Source organism: Lithobates pipiens, unplaced genomic scaffold, assembly GCF_037356315.1.
Source record: "Lithobates pipiens isolate NorthernLeopardFrog02 unplaced genomic scaffold, aLitPip1_a1.2 Scaffold_16, whole genome shotgun sequence".
NCBI lineage: Eukaryota > Metazoa > Chordata > Amphibia > Anura > Ranidae > Lithobates > Lithobates pipiens.
The window spans coordinates 481,682,714-481,705,973 of NW_027507748.1; the positions used below are offsets into that span (position 1 = coordinate 481,682,714).

At 40.3% G+C, this 23,260-nt stretch overlaps 1 protein-coding gene across 2 annotated transcripts in view; it reads left to right on the forward strand.

Annotated features, from left to right (window-relative positions):
- ABCC4 (ATP binding cassette subfamily C member 4 (PEL blood group)) overlaps nucleotides 1–23,260 on the forward strand; it is a 508,465-nt gene that overhangs the window by 334,148 nt on the left and 151,057 nt on the right. Inside the window, exon 21 of one of the 2 annotated variants that reach the window (XM_077483041.1) lies at nucleotides 15,838–16,240. The exons of the other annotated variant lie outside the window; for it this stretch is intronic. Within the exon in view, the coding sequence (XP_077339167.1) occupies nucleotides 15,838–15,864 (27 nt within the window). The 3' untranslated portion in view covers nucleotides 15,865–16,240. Of the gene's footprint in view, nucleotides 1–15,837; nucleotides 16,241–23,260 lie in introns of those variants that run through there. 2 annotated transcript variants of the gene reach the window in all.

Sequence of the window (23,260 nt, forward strand, 5' to 3'; positions counted from 1 at the left end):
CCACCGCTAATTATGTCTTCTAAGGAGTGATAGGTTTCAAAGGTGTTATGCTTTAAGAACTAAATAGGTGGAGAGGATGTTTATTTATTACAGTTGCAATTTAGTAAAGCTCATAAATCACATAACACAGAACCAATGAAATTGTCTTCTCACGCTTTATGTTCACTTTATTTTAGTGGGCTATGGAAGATGTTCCTGAGAATTGTATAAAACTTATATGTTCATTACCAGTACAACCTTTTTGTAACTGATAATTTTGAGGTACCTAATAAATGAATGTTTTTGGACTGAAGCTGGCCATACATGTATCAAAATTCAGCTGGGTCAACAGGAACCGGTAACTCTTAAAGCGGAAGTAAACTCTCCCACTCTGATGCTTCTTTTCATTTAGTCCATTATAATAAGTCATTATCAGACTATAGCAACTGTAATCCAGCCCAAATCGCATATTACTTACTGTTTAAAGAAACTTTAAAAAACTTGTTTCCAGGGGTTAGGCAGCACCATCTTAAGTATTGTTTTCTGAGTCCACAGTGCAGTGTATTTCTGCCTTTACATTGAGCACTTCCTGTACTGTTAACCAAGCCTCCTTCTCAATCCAACCTTTCTATGGCAACCCAGCTTCCCTGTTCATAGCTTACTTATTTATTTCATAGTATTTACTTGTGCCGATGTCTAATGTTTCCCTTTGTCAGACTTATCACCTTCAGCTGATAAGACTGCAGCAATGGCCAAGTTTAGACTGCATGTCATGTCACATGGTGTGTAGGAGGAAGCTCTGAGTAATTAGCAGAGTTCAGTGTGGTGCTGTAGGAAGTCCTGATAACAGATAAATAAGACATAGAGAGAGTGCCTTAAATCAGGGGAGATCAGGGCATGCTCGGTGACTTCATTCCACAGAACAACAAGGATTACAACAATACTAAGCAAGTAAGGAGATATCTACAAGCAGTGTTCATTAGGGTTTTTTTTATGCTGATTTACATGGGACAAAGTTGTGGGGGAGGGTTTAAGCCAGATGCGCATATATATATATATATATATATATATAAATAGATAAATGTAGGCAAAAGATTTGCTTCTACAGGTCCATCCATGTCAATACATTCTGCAAGTGAATTCAGCACAGTTTGTTTCACAGATAAAATGTGTGGATGTACTAGTAAAATAAGTTTTACCGTGTATTCCAGAACATATGGAATGAAGGGGAACGATTGTTTAATTCCTAGCATCCAAAATATTTATTGGCCTTGCCATATTAAAGTGGTTCTAATGCATAAAGTTTTTTTTTTTTACCTTAATGCATTCTATGCATTATGGTAGAAAAACCTTCTCTGTCACAGGTTCCCCCCCTCTTCTTTTTTTTTTTTTTACTTACCTGAGCCCGATCTCGACCCAGCGCTGTGCATGAGAGCAGCAGCTCTACACTCTATCTCTCTTCACTGGGCAGGTTGATAACAGTGGGGACCACTGGCTCTCTCTGCTGTCAATCAAATACTGTGATGAGGGTGTGGGTGATTAAGCAAAGCCCCACTGCCTGTGTCAATAGATAGACAGGGTGGCTTGGGAGCCATCCTGTATGTATGCCCCCAAAGAAAGCAGCTTTCTATTTGGGTTTTTGGTGACAGTGGAGGAGCCAGGAGTGCTGGCAAGGGACCCCAGAAAAGCATTAACTACATCACGCCCACGCTATAGCCAAAAGACAGCAACAGCGCGGACGCCAACTGCCGGGGAGGACGTCCCTGGATGTCCTCCTGTTTACTGTTACTGTTTATTGCACCACAGCTTGCAGACTTTCACAAAGACCAAATAATATCCACTAATTTGGGTTATTTTTACCAAAGATATGTAGCAGTATAAATTGTGGCCAAAATTAATGAAGAAAAATTAGTAATTTGCAACATTTTATCACAGAAACAAAGAAATTTTTTTTCAACATTTTCGTATTTTTTTCATTTTATAGTGCAAAAAAAAAACCCAGAGGTCCTGGGTCCTTTTACGTGGGCTTGTCTGCTTGGCAGACACCGCTTGCTCGGCTGGGGGATCGATCCGCTGGTCCTCACTGAGCAGGCAGATGACAGGTCCGTCTCCACTCACTGTGCGGCGATAGACCTGTCAGAGCCCCACTCTCTTCTGTGGGGAGATCAGATGAAAACAGACCGCCTGTCCCAGTCCTATACAATCCGATCTGCAGGACATATGGAAAATAGGGTCACCATCTGTCTGGATTCCACAGACAGGATCGAATCGTATAGCAGCGGGTGAAGGTGGACATGTCATGACATTTACCATAGGAGTGAATGGAGGCTCTGATCAAGTTCGCCTGCAAAACTGACAGGCGGACCTGATCGAAAAGCCAGTATCAAAGGAGCCTAAGGGTTTACAACCACTTTATTGTCATGGAAGTCAACCCACTGCTGTCTACATATCAGCTCAGAAACACTTACATAATCGCAGCATTATGTTGTGTTTACAGTCCTTCGTTGGCAACAAATAACTTTTCACTTGGACACATTGGAATCTTCAAGACCCTGAATATGCATAATACTTTCCTTTTATGAAACCAGAACAATGTATAAATAGTGATTCACCCTTTAACAAAAATAGCAATAATAGCAAAAACTACGCATACATGCAGGTAATCTTAAACTCCAGATAACAGAAGGGAAACAACTGCTTCCAAATGCATGCAATCTGAATTTAAAAAGAAAAGATACATTTAAATAAGACCTGTGCAGTTTATCTAATTTAATGGGCTTAGGTTATGCTTCTTAAATATATTTTTATATAACTTTGTTTTTAAGCGTTATCAAAGCTAAAGAAATCTGAGATTAAACTTGTTACTGAGGAAGATACGTTGTAAATTCCACTGGAACTGTACATAAAAGCACCTTAATCAGTTGTTAGCTTTCATTGCCTAACTTGCACCAGTGTAATGTCAAACATAAACAAACAGGCTTTTTTGCAAGCTATATACCTATAACTGGTTAGAATTTTATGGGCTATAATTATAAGTGTTTGTAATCATCACTTAACGCCCTAAATACTTAATACAACTTTGTGTAAATGTTCATAAAAAAAAGGATTTGCCGTCAGCTCCCTCGACAGACCTCCTCCCAATTACTTTTATAGTTTTTTACATGACACCGTTAAATAATTGGTTGATCTTTAGATATAAAAGCTTGACATAGTGTGAGACTGCTTTGTTATTAACTAATGTGAAAACTAACATATAGGTTTTGCAATTAGATAAGATACTTTAACAGAAAACATTAAATATAGCTGTGCATGCAAATTTTTTGTCAGCAGTGGAAGTATGTTTTACTTCTGTTTCTCCGCCAAATAGCAACGGTGTTGGATATTGGCGCTCACCTGGTATTTTTACAACTAAGTCAAGTAACATGCTGTATCAGCTATCATTGTAGATTTGCATTTAAACAAGGGCAATATCAATTTATGATAAAGATCTTTTGACACTTGTTTTGTTTGCAGGTGTCTTTTATAAGACGACCTCTAATCCGTTCAGGAAGAAATAGTTTCTCTCTTTTAAAGAGTATTAAGTAAATATAAAGGCTCTGATCCTTGCCATTGTTGCTGATTCTTTGAGGGATATTTCCCAACATTCATTGTTTAAATGGTTGTCAGGAGGAATCAAGTGAAACTTGATAAACAATGCAGTGACTGGTTCATCTCATTCTTTGTACTGGAGTATTTCTTGAGAGGATTTGCATTGAAGAAGTGTTTTTGTTGGTGGAGGAACATTTAGGGTTACTTTCAACCTTTGTAAACTTCGCTGTTTTGACTAAAAGTTTTTCTTCTTTTTCACCCTGGTACAGCTTATGTCTAGGATTCAGGTACTTAGAAATGGCTTTGTGCTCTGTATACTCAGTGTACCTAAAAGGATTTGGTATCATTTCTAAAGGAATGTTTTATGTACATTGTGTATACAGTTGTGCTTATAAGTTTACATACCCTGACAGAATTTATAAATTCTTTGCCATTTTTCAGAGAATATGAATAACACACAAACTTTTCTTTCACTCATGGTTGGTGTTTGGTTGAAGCCATTTATTATAATTCAACTGTTTACTCTTTTCAAATAATCGCAACAGACACTACCCAAATGACCCTGATCAAAAGTTTACATACCCTGGTGATTTGGCCTGATAAGCACACAAGCGGACACAAAGGGGTTTGAATGGCTGTTAAATGCAACCATCCTCATCTGTGATCTGTTTGCTTGTAATTAGTGTGTGTATAAAAGGTCAGTGAATTTCTGGACTCCTAACAGACCCTGCATCTTTCATCCAGTGCTGCACTAACATTTCTGAATTCTGAGTGATGGTGAAAGCAAAATAATTGTCAAAGGATCTGGGGGAAAAAGAAGTTGAACTGTATGAAACAGGAAAGGGATATAAAAAGATATCCAAGGAATTGAGAATGCCAATCAGCAGTGTTCAAACTCTAATCAAGAAGTGTAAAATGAGGGGTTCTGTTGAAACCAAATCATGGTCAGGTAGACCAACTAAAATTTCAGCCACAACTGCCAGTAAAATTGTTTAGGATACAAAGAAAAACCCACAAATCACTTCAAGTGAAATACAGGACCCTCTGAAAACATGTGGTGTGGCTGTTTCAAGATGCACAATAAGGAGGCACTTGAAGAAAGATGGGCTGCATGGTCAAACCGCTAAAAGAAACCCATTACTGCTCAAATGCCACAAAGTATCCCACCTACAATACACCAAACAGCACAGAGACAAGCCTCAAACCTTCTAGCACAAAGTAATTTGGAGCGATGAGACCAAAATTGAGTTTTTTGGCCACAACCATAAACGCTTCATTTGGAGAGGCGTCAACAAAGCCTATGATGAAAGGTACACCATTCCTACTGTGAAACAAGGAGGTGGATTGCACAGGAAAGTTGGCCAAAAAAATTGATGGCAAGATGAATGCAGTATGTTATCAAAACATACTGGAGGAACATTTGCATTCATCAGCCAGGAAGCTGCACATGGGACGTACTTGGACATTCCAACATGACAATGGTCCAAAACACAAGGCCAAGTCGACCTGTCATTGGCTACAGCAGAATAAAGTGAAGGTTCTGGAGTGGCCACCTCAGTCTCCTGACTTCAATATCGTTGAGCCACTCTGGGGAGATTTCAAACGTGCAGTTCATGCAAGACAGCCCAAGAATTTTCAGGAACTGGAGGATTTTTGCCAAGAAGAATGGGCACCTTACCATCTGAGAAAATAAAGAGCCTCATCCACAAATACCACAAAAGACTTCAAGCTGCCATTGATGTTAAAGGGGGCAATACATGGTATTAAAAATAGGATATGTAAACTTTTGATCAGGGTCATTTGGGTAGTCTTGTGTGATTCTGATTTAAAAAGAGTAAACGCAGTTGAATGATAATAAATGGTTTCAGCCAAGAGAACTTTTTGTGTTTATCGTTCATAATTTCTGAAAAATGGCCAAGGAATCATAAATTCTGCCAGGGTATGTAAACTTATGAGCACAACTGTATGTTTTTTGAGTTAACATAAAAATAACGTTTGCATCTGTTTTACATTTTACAGTAGTGAAAATAATTGACCCACTGCAGATTTTGTATGTTTGCCCACTTGATAGAGACAGAATATTAACCAAAAATCCAGAAAAACACATAAAACAAATGCTATAAATTAAGTTGCAGTTCAGTGAGCAAAATAGGTATTTGATCCCAAAGCAAAACATGAATTAGTACTTGGTCGAGAAACTGTTGCTGGCGTTTCTTGAAGTTGGTGACCAGGTTTGCACACATCTAGGGAGGGATTTTGGTTCACTCTTCTTCACAAATCTTCTCTAAATCATTAGGGTTTCCTGGCTGTCTCTTGGCAACTCAAAGTTTCAGCTCCCTCCATCAATTTCTTATGGGATTAAGGTCTGGAGACTGACTAGGTCACTCCATGACCTTAATGTGCTTCTCTGAGCCACTCCTTTGTTTCAACGTCAATATGTTTTGGGTCATTGTCATCCTGGAAGACCCATCTACAACCCATCTTCAGTGCTTTGGCTGAGGAAAGAAGGTTCTCCTCCAAGATTTTATAATACATGGCCCCGTCCATGGGCCACTCAATGCGGCAAAGTCGGCCTGTACCTTTAACAGAGAAACTGCCCCAAAGCATCATGTTTGCACCTCCGTGCTTGACTCTAGGTATGGTGTTCTTAGGGTCATAGTCAGCATTTTTCTTCCTACAAAAATGTTGAGTCGAGTTAAGGCCAAAGAGCTCAATTTTGGTTTCATCTGACCACAGCACTTTCTCCCAGTCCTCCTCTGAATCATTTAGATGTTCATTGGCATGACTGTACATGTGCCTTCTTGAGGAGGGGGACTCGCTGTGTTTGGAGAAAACAAAATGCAGACTATGACCCTAAGAAAACCATCTCTGCAGTCAAGCACGGAGGTGGAAACATTACGTTTAAGGTGTAAAAAGAAAATGTTGCATTTTGTTTGGAAATCAAAGTCCTAGAGTCTGGGGTAGAGTAGAGCACTCAATCCAAGTTGCATGGGGTCCAGTGTGAAGTTTCCACAGTCTGTGAGGATTTGGGGAGCCATGCCATCTGCTGGTGTTGGTCCACTGTGTTTTATCAAGTAAAGTCAGTGCACCCCTCTACCAGGAAATTCTAGAGCACTTCATGCTTCCCTCTGCTGACCAGCTTTATGGAGATGCTGATTTCATTTTCTAGCAGGACTTGGCACCTGCCCACACTGCCAAAAGCACCAATACCTGGTTTAATGATCATGGTATCACTGTGCTTGATTTACCAGCAAATTTGCCTAAACCCCATAGAGAATCCAGGTTATTGTGAAGAGGAAGATGTGAGACACCAGACCCAACAATGCAGATGAGCTGAAGGCCGCCATCAAAGCTACCTTGGCTTCCATAACACCTCAGCAGTTCCACAGGCTAATCACTTCTATGCCACACCGAATTGATGCAGTAATTCATGCAAAAGGAGCCCTGACCAACTATTGAGTGCATACTGTACTGTACATAGACATACTTTTCAGTAAGCAAACATTTCTGTATTTTTAAATTTTTTATTGGTCTTATGTAGTAATCAAATTTTCTGAGATACAGAATTTGGGGTTTTCACTAGCTGTAAGCCATAATCATCAAAATTAAAAGAAAAATGCTTGAAATATTTCACTCTGTGTGTAACACATCTATATAAAATATGAGTTTCACTTTTTGAATTGATTTACTGAAATGCAGTATCTCACAAAAGTGAGTACACCCCTAACATTTGTGTAAATATTTTATTATATCTTTTCATTTGACAACACTGGAGAAATTACATTTTGCTGTGATGTAAAGTTTTATCTTAAGCAATCCTAGCATCTGATTAGAGCCTGCTTTGCTTTTATGTCCCCTCCCACTGGCACCTCTCCGGGCTCTCCCATGGGATCGGTGGGGCCTGGTGTCTAATCCGGAGGTGCCGCGGGATTATCATAGAGCTGGTCAAGGACAGGAAGGACCATTTCCATTGTCTAGGAGACCGGAAGCAACAGTATTGCGTCACTTCTGGTTAGGGAACCTGCCATTTTTTTTTTCTCATGCATTCCATGGTAGAGGAGAGATCTGGGGTTTCCATAAAGAGGACTTGTCATGCCTTATTTCTATCACAAGGAATGTTTACATTTCTTGTGATAGGAATAAAAAGTAATACAAAAAATATATATATAAATAATAATAAAAAAGGTTTTCTTGAAGTGTCCCTGTCCCACACAGAAGTGAATGCATATGTAGGTCATGCACGCATATGTAAATGGTGTTCGCACCACACGTGAGGTATTGTCAATAATTCTAGTGCTAGACCTCCTCTGTAACTCTAAACTGATAACCTGTAAACCTTTTTAACCGCTTGCCAACCGCCTCACTCCGATATACATCGGCAGAAGGGCTCATACAGGCAAACTAACGTACCTGTACGTTGCCCTTTAAGAGGCGGCCACCTTAAGGGGCCCACAGAGAGGAATGGGGAGATGCTAATGTAAACAAGCATCTCTCCATTCTGCCTAGTGACAGTGTGACTGATCTCTGCTCCCTGTGATCGGGAGCAGAGATCAGTGACGTGTCACGTAGCCATGCCCCCCCACAGTTAGCAACACTCCCCAGGACATACTTAACCCCTACACTGCCCCTAGTGGTTAACCCCTTCACTGTCAGTGTCATTTACACAGGAATCGTGCATTTGTATAGCACTGATTGCTGTATAAATGACAATGGTCCCAAAAATGTGTCAAAATTGTCCGATGTGTCTGCCATAATGTCGTAGTTATGATAAAAATTGCTGATCGCCGCCATTACTAGTAAAAAAAAAAAAATTTTTATAAAAATTACATAAATCTATCCCTATAACTTTTGAGCAAACCAATCATTCGCTTATTGAGATTTTTTTTTTTAACCAAAAATGTAGAAGAATACGTATCAGCCTAAACTTAGGAAAGCATTTTTCTAATATATTTTTGAGGGATATTTATTATAGAAAAATGTAAAAAAAAAATTTTTTTTTTTTCAAAATTGTCGCTCTTTTTTTTGTTTTTGTTTATAGCACAAAAAATTAAAACCGCAGGGGTGATCTAATACCACCAAAAGAAAGCTCTATTTGTGAGAAAAAAAGTACGTCAATTTTGTTTGGGAGCCACGTCGCACAACCGCACAATTGTCCGTTAAATCGACGCAGTGCCGAATTGCAAAAAGTGCTCTGGTCAGGAAGGGGGTCAATTCTTCCGTGGCTGAAGTGGTTAAAGCGCTGACTATGGAAATTTTTAAGTATTCTAGTTTGTCACCATTCCACAAGTTTGTGCAATTTTAAAGCATGACATGCTGGGCATCTATTTACTCGGTGTAACATCATGTTTTATATTTTACAAAAAAAATGGCTTATACATTTTTTTTTTTATTGCATTAAAATTCATTCAAGTGTATTTTTATAAAAAAAGTTTGCATTTGAAAATCCGCTGCACAAATACTGTGTGACATAAAAAAAATTGCAACAATCATAATTTTATTCTCTGGGGCCTCTGCTAAAAAATAAATATATATATATATATATATCATTTTTTAATTTTTGAGCAAAAAAAAATACAGATTTTTTTCTTGTAAACCAAAAGTATCAGAATGGACCTGCTCCTCAAGTGGATATATTGTATATTTGTGTCATTGATTGCAATATAAGGGGGCCGGGGCCCACACAGATTTATATTTTTTTTTTAAACATTCACAGATCTTACTAGTTTATTAATTATTAATTACATTTCTTGTTCTAAATACATTGGTGCTGAGCATTGAACAATAAATGCATATGAATACAAAAATCCAGAAAGACTTACAGTAATCACCACCACAGCCTCTGGGTTTGTGTGCTCCACTTTTACAAACTTCCAGCCAAGAGTGCACCCTCAGCACATCTTGGAAGTTCCTCAACCCCATCTTCTCAGGACTACACGTTTCACAACGGCAGGCGCAAAAATGCTTCTGCACCTTGTCCAGCCTGCTGTGAAGAGCATAGGACCATTGCGCATTCTTGCTCCGTCTCGCCCACTCTGGCTCACTGGCATACGTTGGGTATGCTCACTTATGGGTGTCGCCATAGGACCCTGCTAGGGAAAGGCGTTAGTAAAAATGCTTTCAATGCATCCAAAAATATAGAAAATATACCAAATCAACATTATTCAACCAAAAAAAAAATGTCAAAGCAATAACTCCCAGGCCAATAATAAATAACACGATATCTCCTCCGATTCCGCAACATGTCTGGTTGACGAATGGCCGCTCAGAAACTAACTGAAAAGCACGAATCAACACTCGCCAAACTTCTACTAACACAAAATTAGCAGAAGGAGCTCAAAGGGTGGCGCTAAAGCGATGAAAAACCATGTAGTATGTCACTATGTTCATAATTGTTGGCCAACAATTGTGTGCCATGTGTATGCAAGACAAGTTTGGGCCAACGCCCTTCAGACAAAAGTCAATGGTTTTGTTGGCCAACAATCCGCTCTTGTGTACGAGGCTTAATACAGGAGATGTGTTACTGGTCAGATCACCGGGTGAAAACCGAGGGGGCAAGTCTAAGAAAAGAAGGCTATTGCAGCCACCACATCTAATGATTGCTAAGCTGCTATATATAAAATTTTTAGTTTTGTGTTTTAATACTGCTTTCATATTTTAAATATTAATGAGTGTGTGTGTGTGTGTGTCAGTGTCTCAGTAGTGTGCGGATTGTCAAATCCTATCCCCCCTCATACATGCATACACATTTGCACAGGCTACATTGTATATAAGATGAGCTGTGTATAAGTGTTTGCTATGAAATGCCTGCTCCAGTGTGCCATTGTACCCATGGCCTACTTAATGCATGGGCACATCATACTTACCAATTGTCCCAGGATTTTCTGCGACATTCACGCTTTTTACTAAACTCTTAGGATAGCCATGTGTCCCGAACAGCATCACACAGAGCCTGCACTGTGCACTGAAGCCCTCCAGCCCCACCTCTGCCGTACTGTGCCTTCCTGCCCCACCTCCCCCTTACTGTGCCGTTTGTGTTGATTAGTCTTTGATTCAGGCCGAGTTCACACTGGTATGACAGGACAGTCATACGACTTTGAATCCGACTTTGCCCTGCGACTTGAAGTCCGACTTCAATGAACAGGGACCCTACTTTGATCCCTGACCATACCAGGTACTGTGTCTGATATGAATCTTTAGGGGAAGCAAAACAAAACAAAAAAGGAAGGCGCACTGACCTAGTGCATTACCATAAAAAGAGCTTTATTAAAAACAGAACAAATAGCAAAATGGTTACTCACAAATGAGTATTGATCAAAGGCAAAATCAATACAATCGGATCCATCGCACCGAACATCGACAAATCCAGATCAGATGTCAGATGAATTGGCAAATATCTCAACGAAAACGGCTAATGCGTTTCGTGGGTGACCCCCCTTTCTTCAGAGCCAAAATAAGCAATGGTTACTCGCTGGAGGCTAACGGTGTGTGTATATATACAGTGGTGTGAAAAAGTGTTTGCCCCCTTCCTCATTTCCTGTTCCTTTGCATGTTTGTCACACTTAAGTGTTTCGGAACATCAAACCAATTTAAAAAATAGTCAAGGACAACACAAGTAAACACAAAATGCAATTTGTAAATGAAGGTGTTTATTATTAAAGGTGAAAAAAAATCCAAACCATCATGGCCCTGTGTGAAAAAGTGATTGCCCCCTAAACCTAATAACTGGTTGGGCCACCCTTAGCAGCAACAACTGCAACCAAGCGTTTGCGATAACGTGCAATGAGGCTTTTACAGCGTCCTGGAGGAATTTTGGCCCACTCATCTTTGCAGAATTGTCCTAATTCAGTTACATTAGAGGGTTTTCGAGCATGAACGGCCTTTTTAAGGTCATACCACAACATCTCAATAGGATTCAGGTCAGGACTTTGGCTAGGCCACTCCAAAGTCTTCATTTTGTTTTTCTTCAGCCATTCGGTGGTGGACTTGCTGGTGTGTTTAGGATCATTGTCCTGCTGCAGAACCCAAGTTCGTTTCAGCTTGAGTACACGAACAGATGGTCGGACATTCTCCTTCAGGATCTCTTGGTAGACAGCAGAATTCATAGTTCCTTTTATCACGGCAAGTCTTCCAGGTCCTGAAGCAGCAAAACAGCCCCAGACCATCACACTACCACCACCATATTTTACTGTTGGTATAATGTTCTTTTTATGAAATGCAATGTTCCTTCTACGCCAGATATACTTGGACACACACCTTCCAAAGAGTTCCACTTTTGTCTCATCGGTCCACAGAATGTTGTCCCAAAAGTCTTGGGGATCATCAAGATGTGTTGTGGAGAAATTGAGACGAGCTTTGATGTTCTTTTTGCTCAGCAGTGGTTTTCTCCTTGGAACTCTGCCATGCAGGCCATTTTTGCCCAGTCTTTTCCTGATGGTGGAGGCATGAACGCTGACCTTAACTGAGGCAAGTGAGGCCTGCAGTTCCTTGAACGTTGTTGTGGGGTCTTTTGTGACCTCTTGGATGAGTCGTCGCTGCGCTCTTGGGGTAATTTTGGGCGGCCGGCCACTCCTGGGAAGGTTCACCACTGTTCCATGTCTTCGCCATTTGTGGATAATGGCTCTCACTGTGGTTCGCTGGATTCCCAAAGCTTTGGAAATGGCTTTATAACCCTTTCCAGACTGATAGATCTCAATTACTTTCTTTCTCAATTGTTCCTGAATTTATTTGGGTCTCGGCATGATGTGTAGCTTTTAAGGATCTTCTGGTGGACCTTACTGTGTCAAGCAGCTCCTATTTAAGTGATGCCTTGATTGTGAACAGGTGTGGCAATAATCAGGCCTGGGTGTGGCTAGAGAAATTGAACTCAGGTGTGGACAACCACAGTTATAGTATGTTTTAACAAGGGGGCAATCACTTTTTCACACAGGGCCATGATGGTTTGGATTTTTTTTCACCTTTAATAATAAACACCTTCATTTACAAATTGCATTTTGTGTTTACTTGTGTTGTCCTTGACTATTGTTTAAATTGGTTTGATGTTCCGAAACACTTAAGTGTGACAAACAAGCAAAGGAACAGGAAATGAGGAAGGGGGCAAACACTTTTTCACACCACTGTGTATATATATATATAATATATATATATATATATATATATATATATACACACATATATATATATATATATATATATAGAGGTTTCTAAACACATCTGGTCAGAAAGGTCATATAGCTCTATATACACATACACATGAATACACATACATATATATATATATATATATATTACATATCGCTCCATATTACTCATTTTCTGTGTACACATATGTAAGAGGGTGCGGCATTACCTTAAATTTTCGCCAGTGTCCACTTAGGCATCCAATTGGTTAATATCCGCACCTGTATGTGCGGGGGGGGGGAAGTGATACCTGGTGTTCCTTTGCTTGTGCGCTCCACAAGTAGCTGGAGTGCACCTAGTCCCATATAACAGGAAGTGCGGGTGGAAATGCGTTCCACCCGCATCTTCCGGCTGCCCCAATATGGACGCTTCCGCTCATGCGCACATAGAGGTCGTCTGAGTGCAAGCATTCAGCTGCCTACAATGCTCGGCTTCCGCTCCTGCGTATACCAAAATCGCTGGAGTGCAAGCTATAGCCAGAGCCCGGAAGCGCGGGTGGAGTCGAGCCCCGCCCACAGCTTTTGGCCGTCGGACCCAACCCCTCCGCCCACACGTACACCAGCCGAATGCCTGGGCGTGGGGGCAACATAGTCGCAATATAAACTCTGCTAGAGTGTTGGTAAAGAGGAAGAATTTGTGTATAAATAATAAAAAATGAATAAACAACATGCATAAAAGAACCAATAAATCGTAATTGCATCAAAGTTTTAAAAAATTAATTAAATGCAGGAATAAATTTAAAATTCATTTATAAAAAAAAAAATTTAAAAAAATAATTAGGGATAGCCTCCAAAGGACACACTAGCTCACCAGCGAGAGGCTGCATGCCCATTTGTCAATGGCATGGACCGAAAAATACTATCATATCATTAGTATTGTAATTAATAATGCTACAGTTGTAAAATGGAAAACAGAGGGAAAAATAAAAAAACTGCGAAAAAAGAGAATAAATTAGAAATAATTAATTAATTAAATAATTGTTTAAAAATGAAATCAAAATTAAACCAAGACTAACTCCGTCTGGATGCTACTTCTATGTTCATTCATTCTGGTTCTCATCTGTCCTTGAAGTACGGACAACGTAGAGGAGGCCACAAGGGCACAAAATACCATAGATGACATAAGGGATCCCACAATTAATGAACTGCTTAATCTTGTGGACTGTTCCGTCAGTGCCTATTACATCTTTTTTCCTATGGCACATATATGCAAAGTTGGCGCAATTGGTGCTCCTGCATTTATAGCTACTCTTTTGGTCGAATATTGTAGTCCAAATGCTATTTAGGCCTCTACTTTTGATCTTCACTTAGACCAAGACAACAGAGCGCAGGAGAAGTTGTTGTTTTTGTACTTTCTGTCTTTAGGGGAGCTCCATGCAAAATGTTTAAAAAAAAACAAAAAAAACATGGGTTCCCCCTCGAGGAGCATACCGGGTCATGGGATTAACCCCCAAAACCCATACCAGACCCCTATCCGAGCACACAGCCTGGCAGGTCAGGAAAGGGGGGTGGGGGACACATGAGTGCCCCCCCCCCAACTGTACCAGGTCCGCATGCCCTCAACATGGGGGGGTGGGTGCTTTGGGGCAGGGGGGGACCCTGCGCTCCCCCTACCCCAAAGCACCTTGTCCCTGTATTGATGAGGACAGGGGCTTCTTATCGACAACCCTGGCCGTTCGTTGTCGGGGGGTCTGTAGGCAGGGGGCTCATCGGAATCTGGAAGCCCCTTTTAACAAAGGGGCCCCCAGATCCCGGCCCCCCACCCTATGTGAGTATGGGGTACATTGTACCCCTACCCATTCACCTGGAAAAAAAAGTGTCAAAAAAAGAACACAGTACACATGTTTTTTAAAGTAATTTATTAAGGCAACTCTGTCATCTCTTCCGATCTCTTCTCCCCTCTCCGGGTCTTCCCCGCTCTCCTCTGATGTCTTCTAGCCCTCTCCGGTTCTCCCTCTTTCCGCTGTCTTTTGCCTCTGCTGGATCTTCTCAGCTATCTTCTCACTCTTTTACTAGGTCTTCTCCACCAGTAATACCAGTACATAAGCTGTCACTGTTGGTCTGATGGCACACTGTACAGTTTTTTTTTTTTTTTTAAAGACCTGCTATTTTTACTTTTACTTATTTTACTTATTTCTACTATGTTTTACTTGGCATGTGAATTTCATTGCTGAGTAAGTTGATTCAATCCTGTGTCCACAGAATGTTGAAGAACACACATGATGAGCTTAGGCCCCTTTCACATGGGTGATCAGATCAGGTCCGCCTGTCAGTTTTTCAGGCAGACTTGATCGGACCCCCGCAGTCTCTTTATGGAGCTGCCATTGGATCTGATCCTGTCTGCCAAAAACAGATGGCTTAGGGAACCTATTTCCCATCCGTCTGGCGGATTGGATGGAAGCAGACAGGCGGTCCGTTTCCATCCGATTGCCCCATAGAAGAGAGTAGGCTGTATCTGTGTCCACTCTGCATAGCATAGAGGACACAGACCTGTCATCTACCTGCTCAGTGGGGATCAGCAGAGAGATCTCCCGCTTAGCAAGCGGATCCTGCTTCATGGAGGTGCCCGTGTGAGAGGGGCCTTAATGTACTCTATCAGATCAGAAGGCACAAAAGCAGCACATTATTAGAATGTCCATCAAGCAAAGCAAACTAGGACCTCACACTTTTAACATCAGTGTATAATCAACTAGGTAGTACCCATGATTGCGACTGTGCTGCGTACATACATCCACACGCACGCAGGCCCACAGTGCAAGCATACAATACATTTATCCCTGCTCTTGGTAATGTGCCTTAGTAAATCAACCCCAGTGTATTTAACATTGGCAGACAAAAATCTGTTTAAATCTGTATAGTTGGTTTCAAAATCCAAGGAAAATGCTGGATTCGCGTTGGTTCCTGTATAAAAAAAAAAATCCATGAAGATTTGGGCGAGCAGAAGGTAAGTCTTGGCAGGACGTTCATGGAGAATATGTGAGGTGTCCTACAGCTGCCCTCAGATCCATCTAGTGTTTTATTAAAGAGGGCAGATCTAAAAAGCCTTTATTTTAAAATCAACAGCTTGACTAATTTTAAATAACTGACTTTTCAGATGCTTTCATCACAAACAAAAGCTTAATCCTGGGACTACTTGAGCCAGCAATGAAGGGTATGGCTGAGACCACCAGTGAATGTGCCATTCCCCTCCCTCCACGTCCTCACCACACACAAAATGCATTGACTGCAGCTTTATGAAGTGAAAACACTGAGGAAAAGGGAAATGTGAAGGAGCTGTCCACAGTTATTTCATTGAAAGAATAGTTCTTGCATCTGGACACCGAGAACAAAAAGTGCCTAAGACAGGAATAATAGCTGAGGTCATTTACTTTAATAAGAGCAAAAGACTGGAACTGCCGTGCCTTGATTCTCTACCAGTGACCCTTGCATTTTCTTGTGTGGAAATGTCAGGGAAAGTGTGTAGAAGGAATTTGCTTTTAACAATGTCTTGGTCCTTTTTTTTTTTTTTTTTGTCTCAGTAAACTGTTGGATTTTTTTTTTTCTCTGGAAAGTTAGACTGCACTTTCTTGTCAGAGTAGACATTTTATTGAAAAACCTTAATAAATGATAAAAATAATAGTCTGTATAACATTTGTGGAACCAGTAGTTTTATTGAACGTCATATAGTGTATAGACACAACTTTTGTTAGTAGTAATTCAGGTGTTAGTTTTCAGTCTCCAAGCCCCTAGTTGAAGCTGCTTGCTTTTAATTCTATGAAGTTTATAAAGCGGTGAACATTCACCAAGTAGTCACTGCAGGAGAATCACTGTAATGTGGAAGTTGAAACGGGAAGATTCACTTTGCACTGATTGTTTGGTGACATTGCCTGCTTTATAAATATGCCCCATGTGTATTGCACTCTTTTTTCTATATTTTTTTTCATAATATGCAAGACCTCTTGCACACGGTCCTGATGTTTGAGCATGTGCTTTTTGGATGTCAGAAAATAAAATGTTTTTTTAGATATGCTTTTTGGATGTAATTTCAGGCTTTTATGTTGGACATATTTGTGCACATTTTTGTGTATTTGCATGCACGTAATCATATTCTCGAGTTCTAGCTCTTAAAATGTTGTATTTATGCCTATACTTGCATATGTACATATTTCAGCGTACCAGTGAAAAATACTGACAGCGAACACAGATTTTTATTTTTACGCTGCGCTTGTTTATGCACTTGTGTGTGTGTGTGTGTGCAGGCACATTGTAGATGCGTAAAAAAAAAAATTTTTTTTTTTTTTTAAAACACTGTACTGGGCTTTTTCAAGTTGCAGTATGCAAGAGGCTAAAGCGGTGCATAATAAATTTCCATTGCTTTGGCAGGTTCATTGTCCGTTTTGTGTCTTTACGCTGGGTTCACACTATTAAGAATTGGATGTGGATTTCCCTGCATCCAATTCACATAGTAGGATATTGTATCCGGCCCTCTATGGAGACGGTTCACACATCTCCATAGCGGCTCTGGTGCGAATTGCACAGGAGCCCCGTGCCTCTTTTTTGGTCCATTTCAGGTCTGAATTCAGCCAAAAATTCAAATAATATGCAAAGTGGATGGAGGGAACCTTCAGAATGGCAAAGATGTTTTTATTACAAATTATGTGACCAGCCTGCAGTTCCCTTTTAACTAAATGACATGGTTATCGTTTAGTAACATACTTGTTTTTTTCTTTGCTGCACTTAAGTGTTGCTTATCTCCTGCAGTTGCATTGAGGCCTTTTTCCTGTCTATATGCATGCACTGCAGCAACTGCTTTATGTAATTTCTCAGTTCTGACTTCCTGATGTGATGAGAGTGGAACATGCCTGTGCAATGTGTTGGCACAACTGCTTATAATCTCCATTAGGAGAGTGTGCAACATGTTGACAATGCAGAGGAGCAGTTGGAAGAGGGAGACTAACGCTTTACCAGTACATAAGCAAGGTCCTTCATGGCAGGATCACCAAGGATTGTTTAAATGAAACTACAGATTTAAAGCTCAATTGATCTTTTAATGTACATCAACTTAATATAGTCTTATGCTGGCCATACAGGTTTAGAAAATCTTTTGAAAATACTTTGATCTGATCAAAACGTTACTGGACTAATTTGGATTATAGAGATGCAAAATTTTATGGCAAAAAAACTAGACCGTCATGTTGAAAAACAGTTATAAAAAATCTAAAATGCATGCGTGTTTTAAAAATGTAACCCCAATAGTGTAATCAACAAAAACAATTACCATTTATGTTGTTATCAATCAATAATATGTTGTTATGCCCCGTACACACGATTGGAAATTCGGCCAGCAAAAGACCGATGAGAGCTTTTGGTCGGAATATGCGATCGTGTGTATGCTCCATTGGACTTTATAGACAATATCGATTATAGACCAATAGATTGAGAGCATGTTCTATCTGAAAATGCATTCATGTGTATGCAGTTCCGACGTACAAAAGCTCACGCATGCTCAGATTCAACTACGAGACGGAAGCTATTGGCTACTGACCATTGAACTTCCTTTTTCTAGTCTCGTCATAAATGTTGTACGTCACCGTGTTCTTGGCAATCGGAATTTGGTGTGACCCTGTGTATGCAAGACAGCTTGAGCGAAATTCCATCGGGAAAATCATCGGAGCTTTTTCCGACCAAAATTCTGATTGTGTGTACGTGGCAGTAGGCGACCTATATCGATACAATGATGGCGTTATCACACATACGTTTGACAGAGTTTTAGAAATCTGAGCATTTTTCTTTTTTTTGTTTAATGATTTTCTAACCGTGTATGGCCAGCATTACAGGGGTTGATTTACTAATACAGGAGAGTGCAAAATCTGGTGCAGCTGGACATGATAGCCAATCAGCTTTTAACTTCAGCTTGTTTAATTAACCTCTTGCCTACCAGGCACTTACATCTCCTTTCTGCCCAAGCCATTTTTCAGCTTTCAGTGCGGTCGCATTTTGAATGACAATTGCACGGTCATACTACACTGTACCCAAACACATTTTTGATAATTTTCTTCACACAAATAGAGCTTTCTTTTGATGGTATTTAATCACTGCTGTTTTTTACAAAAAAAATATATTTTTTTTTAAAGAAATATGTTTTTTTTCTGTCAGTAAATTTTGTAACTAAGTAATTTTTCGCCTTCACTGATGTGCGCTGATGAGGCGGCACTGATGAGGAGGCACTAATATGCCACACTTATGGGCACTGTTGGGTGGCACTGATGGGTAATAGGCGACACTGGTGGACACTGATAGGCGGCACTAGTGTGCATGGATAGGTGGCATGAATAGGCGGTACAGATGGGCACTGATGGGCAGCACTGATTGTCAGCACTGACTGGCATTGCTAATGGGCACTGATTGGTGACACTTGTGGGCAGTGGTGGACACTGCTGCCACTGGTGGGCACTATATCCTGCCATTGGTGGGCAATGGTGGGCACTGTTTGACACTGTATTTACTTATTGTAATCAGGGCACTGATGATCGGTGCCCTGATTACATCCCTAGATGTCCCCCTGTGAGGAGATGTGCGCTGCACGCCCGTTGTGGGGCGCCATCATATGACGGCATCCCAGAATGAGAGCTGCGCTGCCCCGTCGTCATTTGATAGTGGGGCGGCAGCAAGCAGTTAAAGAGTTTGTAAATGCTATGTCTGTGCAGTGCAATTTGAGCCATACATTTTGTATGGCTCAAATTGCATCCACACCAAAATGGTGCAGCACTCTTTTTTTGCCCCCCTGCACCTGAATCGCATTGCATGGGTGATGCGGTGCAATTCTGGCAATTGCACTGCATTTTGCGATCTGTTTGGGAATGTCGTTAATCTAACATCAACACCCTCAGCAGATCTCATGGACACCATGCAATTGCTATGCAGTGAGATGCAGGGAAACCAAGCGACTCCTGTGCCTTTTCCTGCATCACATCAGTGTGCATCGGGGCTTAAGTTTTTTTGTTTTTTTTTTACTTAATGCATTCTATGCATTAAGGTAAAAATTCTTCTATGCTGCAGAACCTGGAAGCTGATTGGTTTCTATGCACAGTTGCACCAGATTTTGCACACTCTAGTTTTAGTGAGACAGCCCTACAGTCTTACAAGTCTCATGCCCTGTACACACGGTCGGAATTTTCCAATGTCAAAATCCGTTGGACTTTTTCTGACGGATTTTGGCCCAAACTTGTCTAAACATACGCACGGTTGCACAAAGTTGTCAGAAAATCCGATCGTTCTGAACGCAGTGAAGTAGAACGCGTATGACGGGACTATAAACGTGCCAGTAGCCAATAGCTTTCGTCTCATCATTTGTTCTGAGCATGCGTGGCACTTTGTCCGTCGGAATTGTCTACACACGTTCGGAATTTAAACGATCGGATTTTGTTGTCAGAAAATTTTAGATCCAGTTCTCAAACTTTGTGTGTCGGAAATTCTGATGGAGCCCACACACGATCAGATTATCCAACAATGCGATCCGATCGCATATTTTCCGTTAGAAAGTCCAGCGTGTGTACAGGGCATTACAGTTCATTTCCTTTAGAAAACAGCCAAAGCCTGAGTGGAAAAGTCTGTCTACTGCCAGCATGCTGTAAAGAACACCTTCTGTGTGTGTTGAATCAGTGATCTATCTGCAGAGGTTCCACGCACCCTCAGTCAGACCTGTGACTCTGTAAACAGGGAATCTCTGCTCCCTGCTTATTGAAGAACACTTCCAATTGATTTTAGACACAAGCTATGGTTATGGTCAGTGACGGGATCTTAATTTTTTTTGTTACCCTGAAATAATAATAAAAAAGAAAAACGTATTTTCTGTTGTGCTGGATACTTTCATTGACATGTTGTGCAAATTTTCATTCTAAAATAATCATTGTAATAGCTTTTTACCGACTCCCCCATTAGAGCAATGAAATCATTATTCTTGGGTGTGTTGTCCGGTTATTAGTTTTCTGGGCGTTTCAACAGGTAGGAGCATATCTGCATTAGAGCAACTCGTGCAGAATAAGAGTAGATGAAATTACTAATTAATTCTTTTAAACCTCACCTTTATATAGATTTGTTTGTGTAATTTGCCTTTACAATTTCTATATTTTTTTTTCTTTAAAAATGTTGATCAACAGTTGCATCTGAATCCGGTGTTTTCATTTGAAAAATTTCCCAAAAACAAAATCACAAAAGCAAGAAGAGCGGCAGTTAATCAGTTTGAAATCCTCTGCGCCTGCTCTGCTTGCAGTCAAAGGCCTAATTTGTCATTCTCAGCATGAGAGCGACAATAGTGCCATTAAACGTTAACAAGAGGCTAATCGAAGCACTCGGGGACTAAACAAGGCTATCATTTTAATGCTATCATCTCTGCTCTCTTTGTTATAGATGTTATAGTTGTGCAGAATCTAGGTTATTTGGGTGGTGGTTTGGCTTTTGTTTAATTAAATATCTTTACAAACTGTCAGATTGAAAGATTGATAGTATGTGTAAGACTGGGAGACTGATAAGGCGATGTAAATACTAATTTATAGTTACTGTAGCAAGGACATTCTTTTCATTGTAAGAATTGTTTTAACTTGCTCTGTGTCTTGTCAGTTAGCTGTCAGCAATATTTGTTCTTGTGCTCAAATTATACATATTTTTTGCAGGCGTGACATAAAATCAAACAATGTCAAATGATTGTAGTCTTTGTAAGTAAAGTAGATTTATCCCTATGATTTACCATAGCACATGTCTTTCTCTCTACTAATTAGGTTATAAAATCATTGGATGATGTTGATGCTGATCACTATTAATTTTTTACATACTGGATGTCCTTTTAGCTGCAAAATAATATTTTCCATTGCGTTTGAAAGGAAATACAGGCAGAAGGTTTTTGAAAATTAAATATGAATCTGATTCTATATATGAATCTGGTTTGTATGTACACCAGGAATTCTAAAATGTATGTGAACATACATTATTAGTATTTTACAAATAAGCTGCACTATAATGATCCAAAAATACTATGTGAAACAAGTAAATAAATTAAATAAATCAAAACAACAGTTTGACAAAAAATAAACAAGAATGCATATATATGTGTTCAAATGTTAGTCTTTTTCCCCATCAACAGAGATTCTACTTGTAGTCTCCACCGTGTTTTATCACACCACACCAATGAAGAAAAAGTGTCATCAGAGTTGCAGAGAGACTTCCACCACCAACAATACTGACGCTTACCAGCTAAACTGATCCCATCTCAGAGATCAGATGTCGCCAATATTAGAACACTCCCTCTGAACATGGACTGCGTGGAGGATGTATCTCTTTAAGCGCTTAGTTCAAGTAGTTGGTATAATCCTACGGCCACACCGCTCATTGCCCAGTACATAAACGAGAGGAATCGCCATAGTGTAATAAAGTCATAAAATTTAATCAATTAAAAAGAATTACACTTACATCAAGTAGAAAAAGAGTTTGCTTTCTAAAAAACAACAAGTTTGAAGCCCGGCTTCGTACAACGCTGCCCGTCGCTTCCGGGTTCGGCGTAGATCGCGGTGACGTCAATACGCCGCTCCTCCCTACGCCGTTTCGTTAAAGATAACGTCTTCCAGTGCCTACTCAGGTCAGTCCCCATTTCTGCCGCATCACAACCCTCATATCAGTCCCAATTCCTGCACCTTCCTTCATCCTTTAGATCAGTCCCAGTTCATGCACCTTTACACCTCAGATCAGTCCCATTTCCTGCCCCATCAGACCTCAGATAAATGGCAATTCCTGTCCCTTCACACCTCAGATTACCCCAATTCCTGCACCTTCACAATTCACAACTGCCTAAATTCCAGGACCTTAACACTTCTGATCAGCACCATTGCTTGCATATTAAAAACACAAAAAAGGAATTGCAGCTAGCTTCTGACAGGTGTCATAACCAGCAGTAAGAATCAGCAGTTTCCTGCCACTGCCATTTGCATCAAAACCCATGTGAATGTAGAACGGGGTATGGGAGCTACTACTTTAGAACAGCTTTTGGAAACTAGTACTTTTAAACAAATAGAATTTTTATAAAGCAGTAGTTGCCAAACTTGGTTATAAATTTGTAGTTCCCTTTAAAACTTCTAAAGTAGTGGTTAGAAAGCCAGTTATTAACCATTGCTCACAAAGCCAGTTATAACTCAGTACTCCTTTTATAACGGGCTTTGTGAGTACTGCAAAGCCAGACAAAAAAACATTTCTCACAAAACCAAGTATATAGCATTTCCCACAAAGCCTGTCATATAGCATTTCTCACAAATCCTGGTACATAGCATTTCTCACAAGTCCTGGTATGTAGCATTTCTCACAAGGCCTGGTATGTAGCATTTCTTACAAGGCCTGGTATGTAGCATTTCTTACAAGGCCTGGTATGTAGCATTTCTCACAAGGCCTGGTATGTAGCATTTCTCACAAGGCCTGGTATGTAGCATTTCTCACAAGGCCTGGTATGTAGCATTTCTCACAAGGCCTGGTATGTAGCATTTCTCACAAGGCCT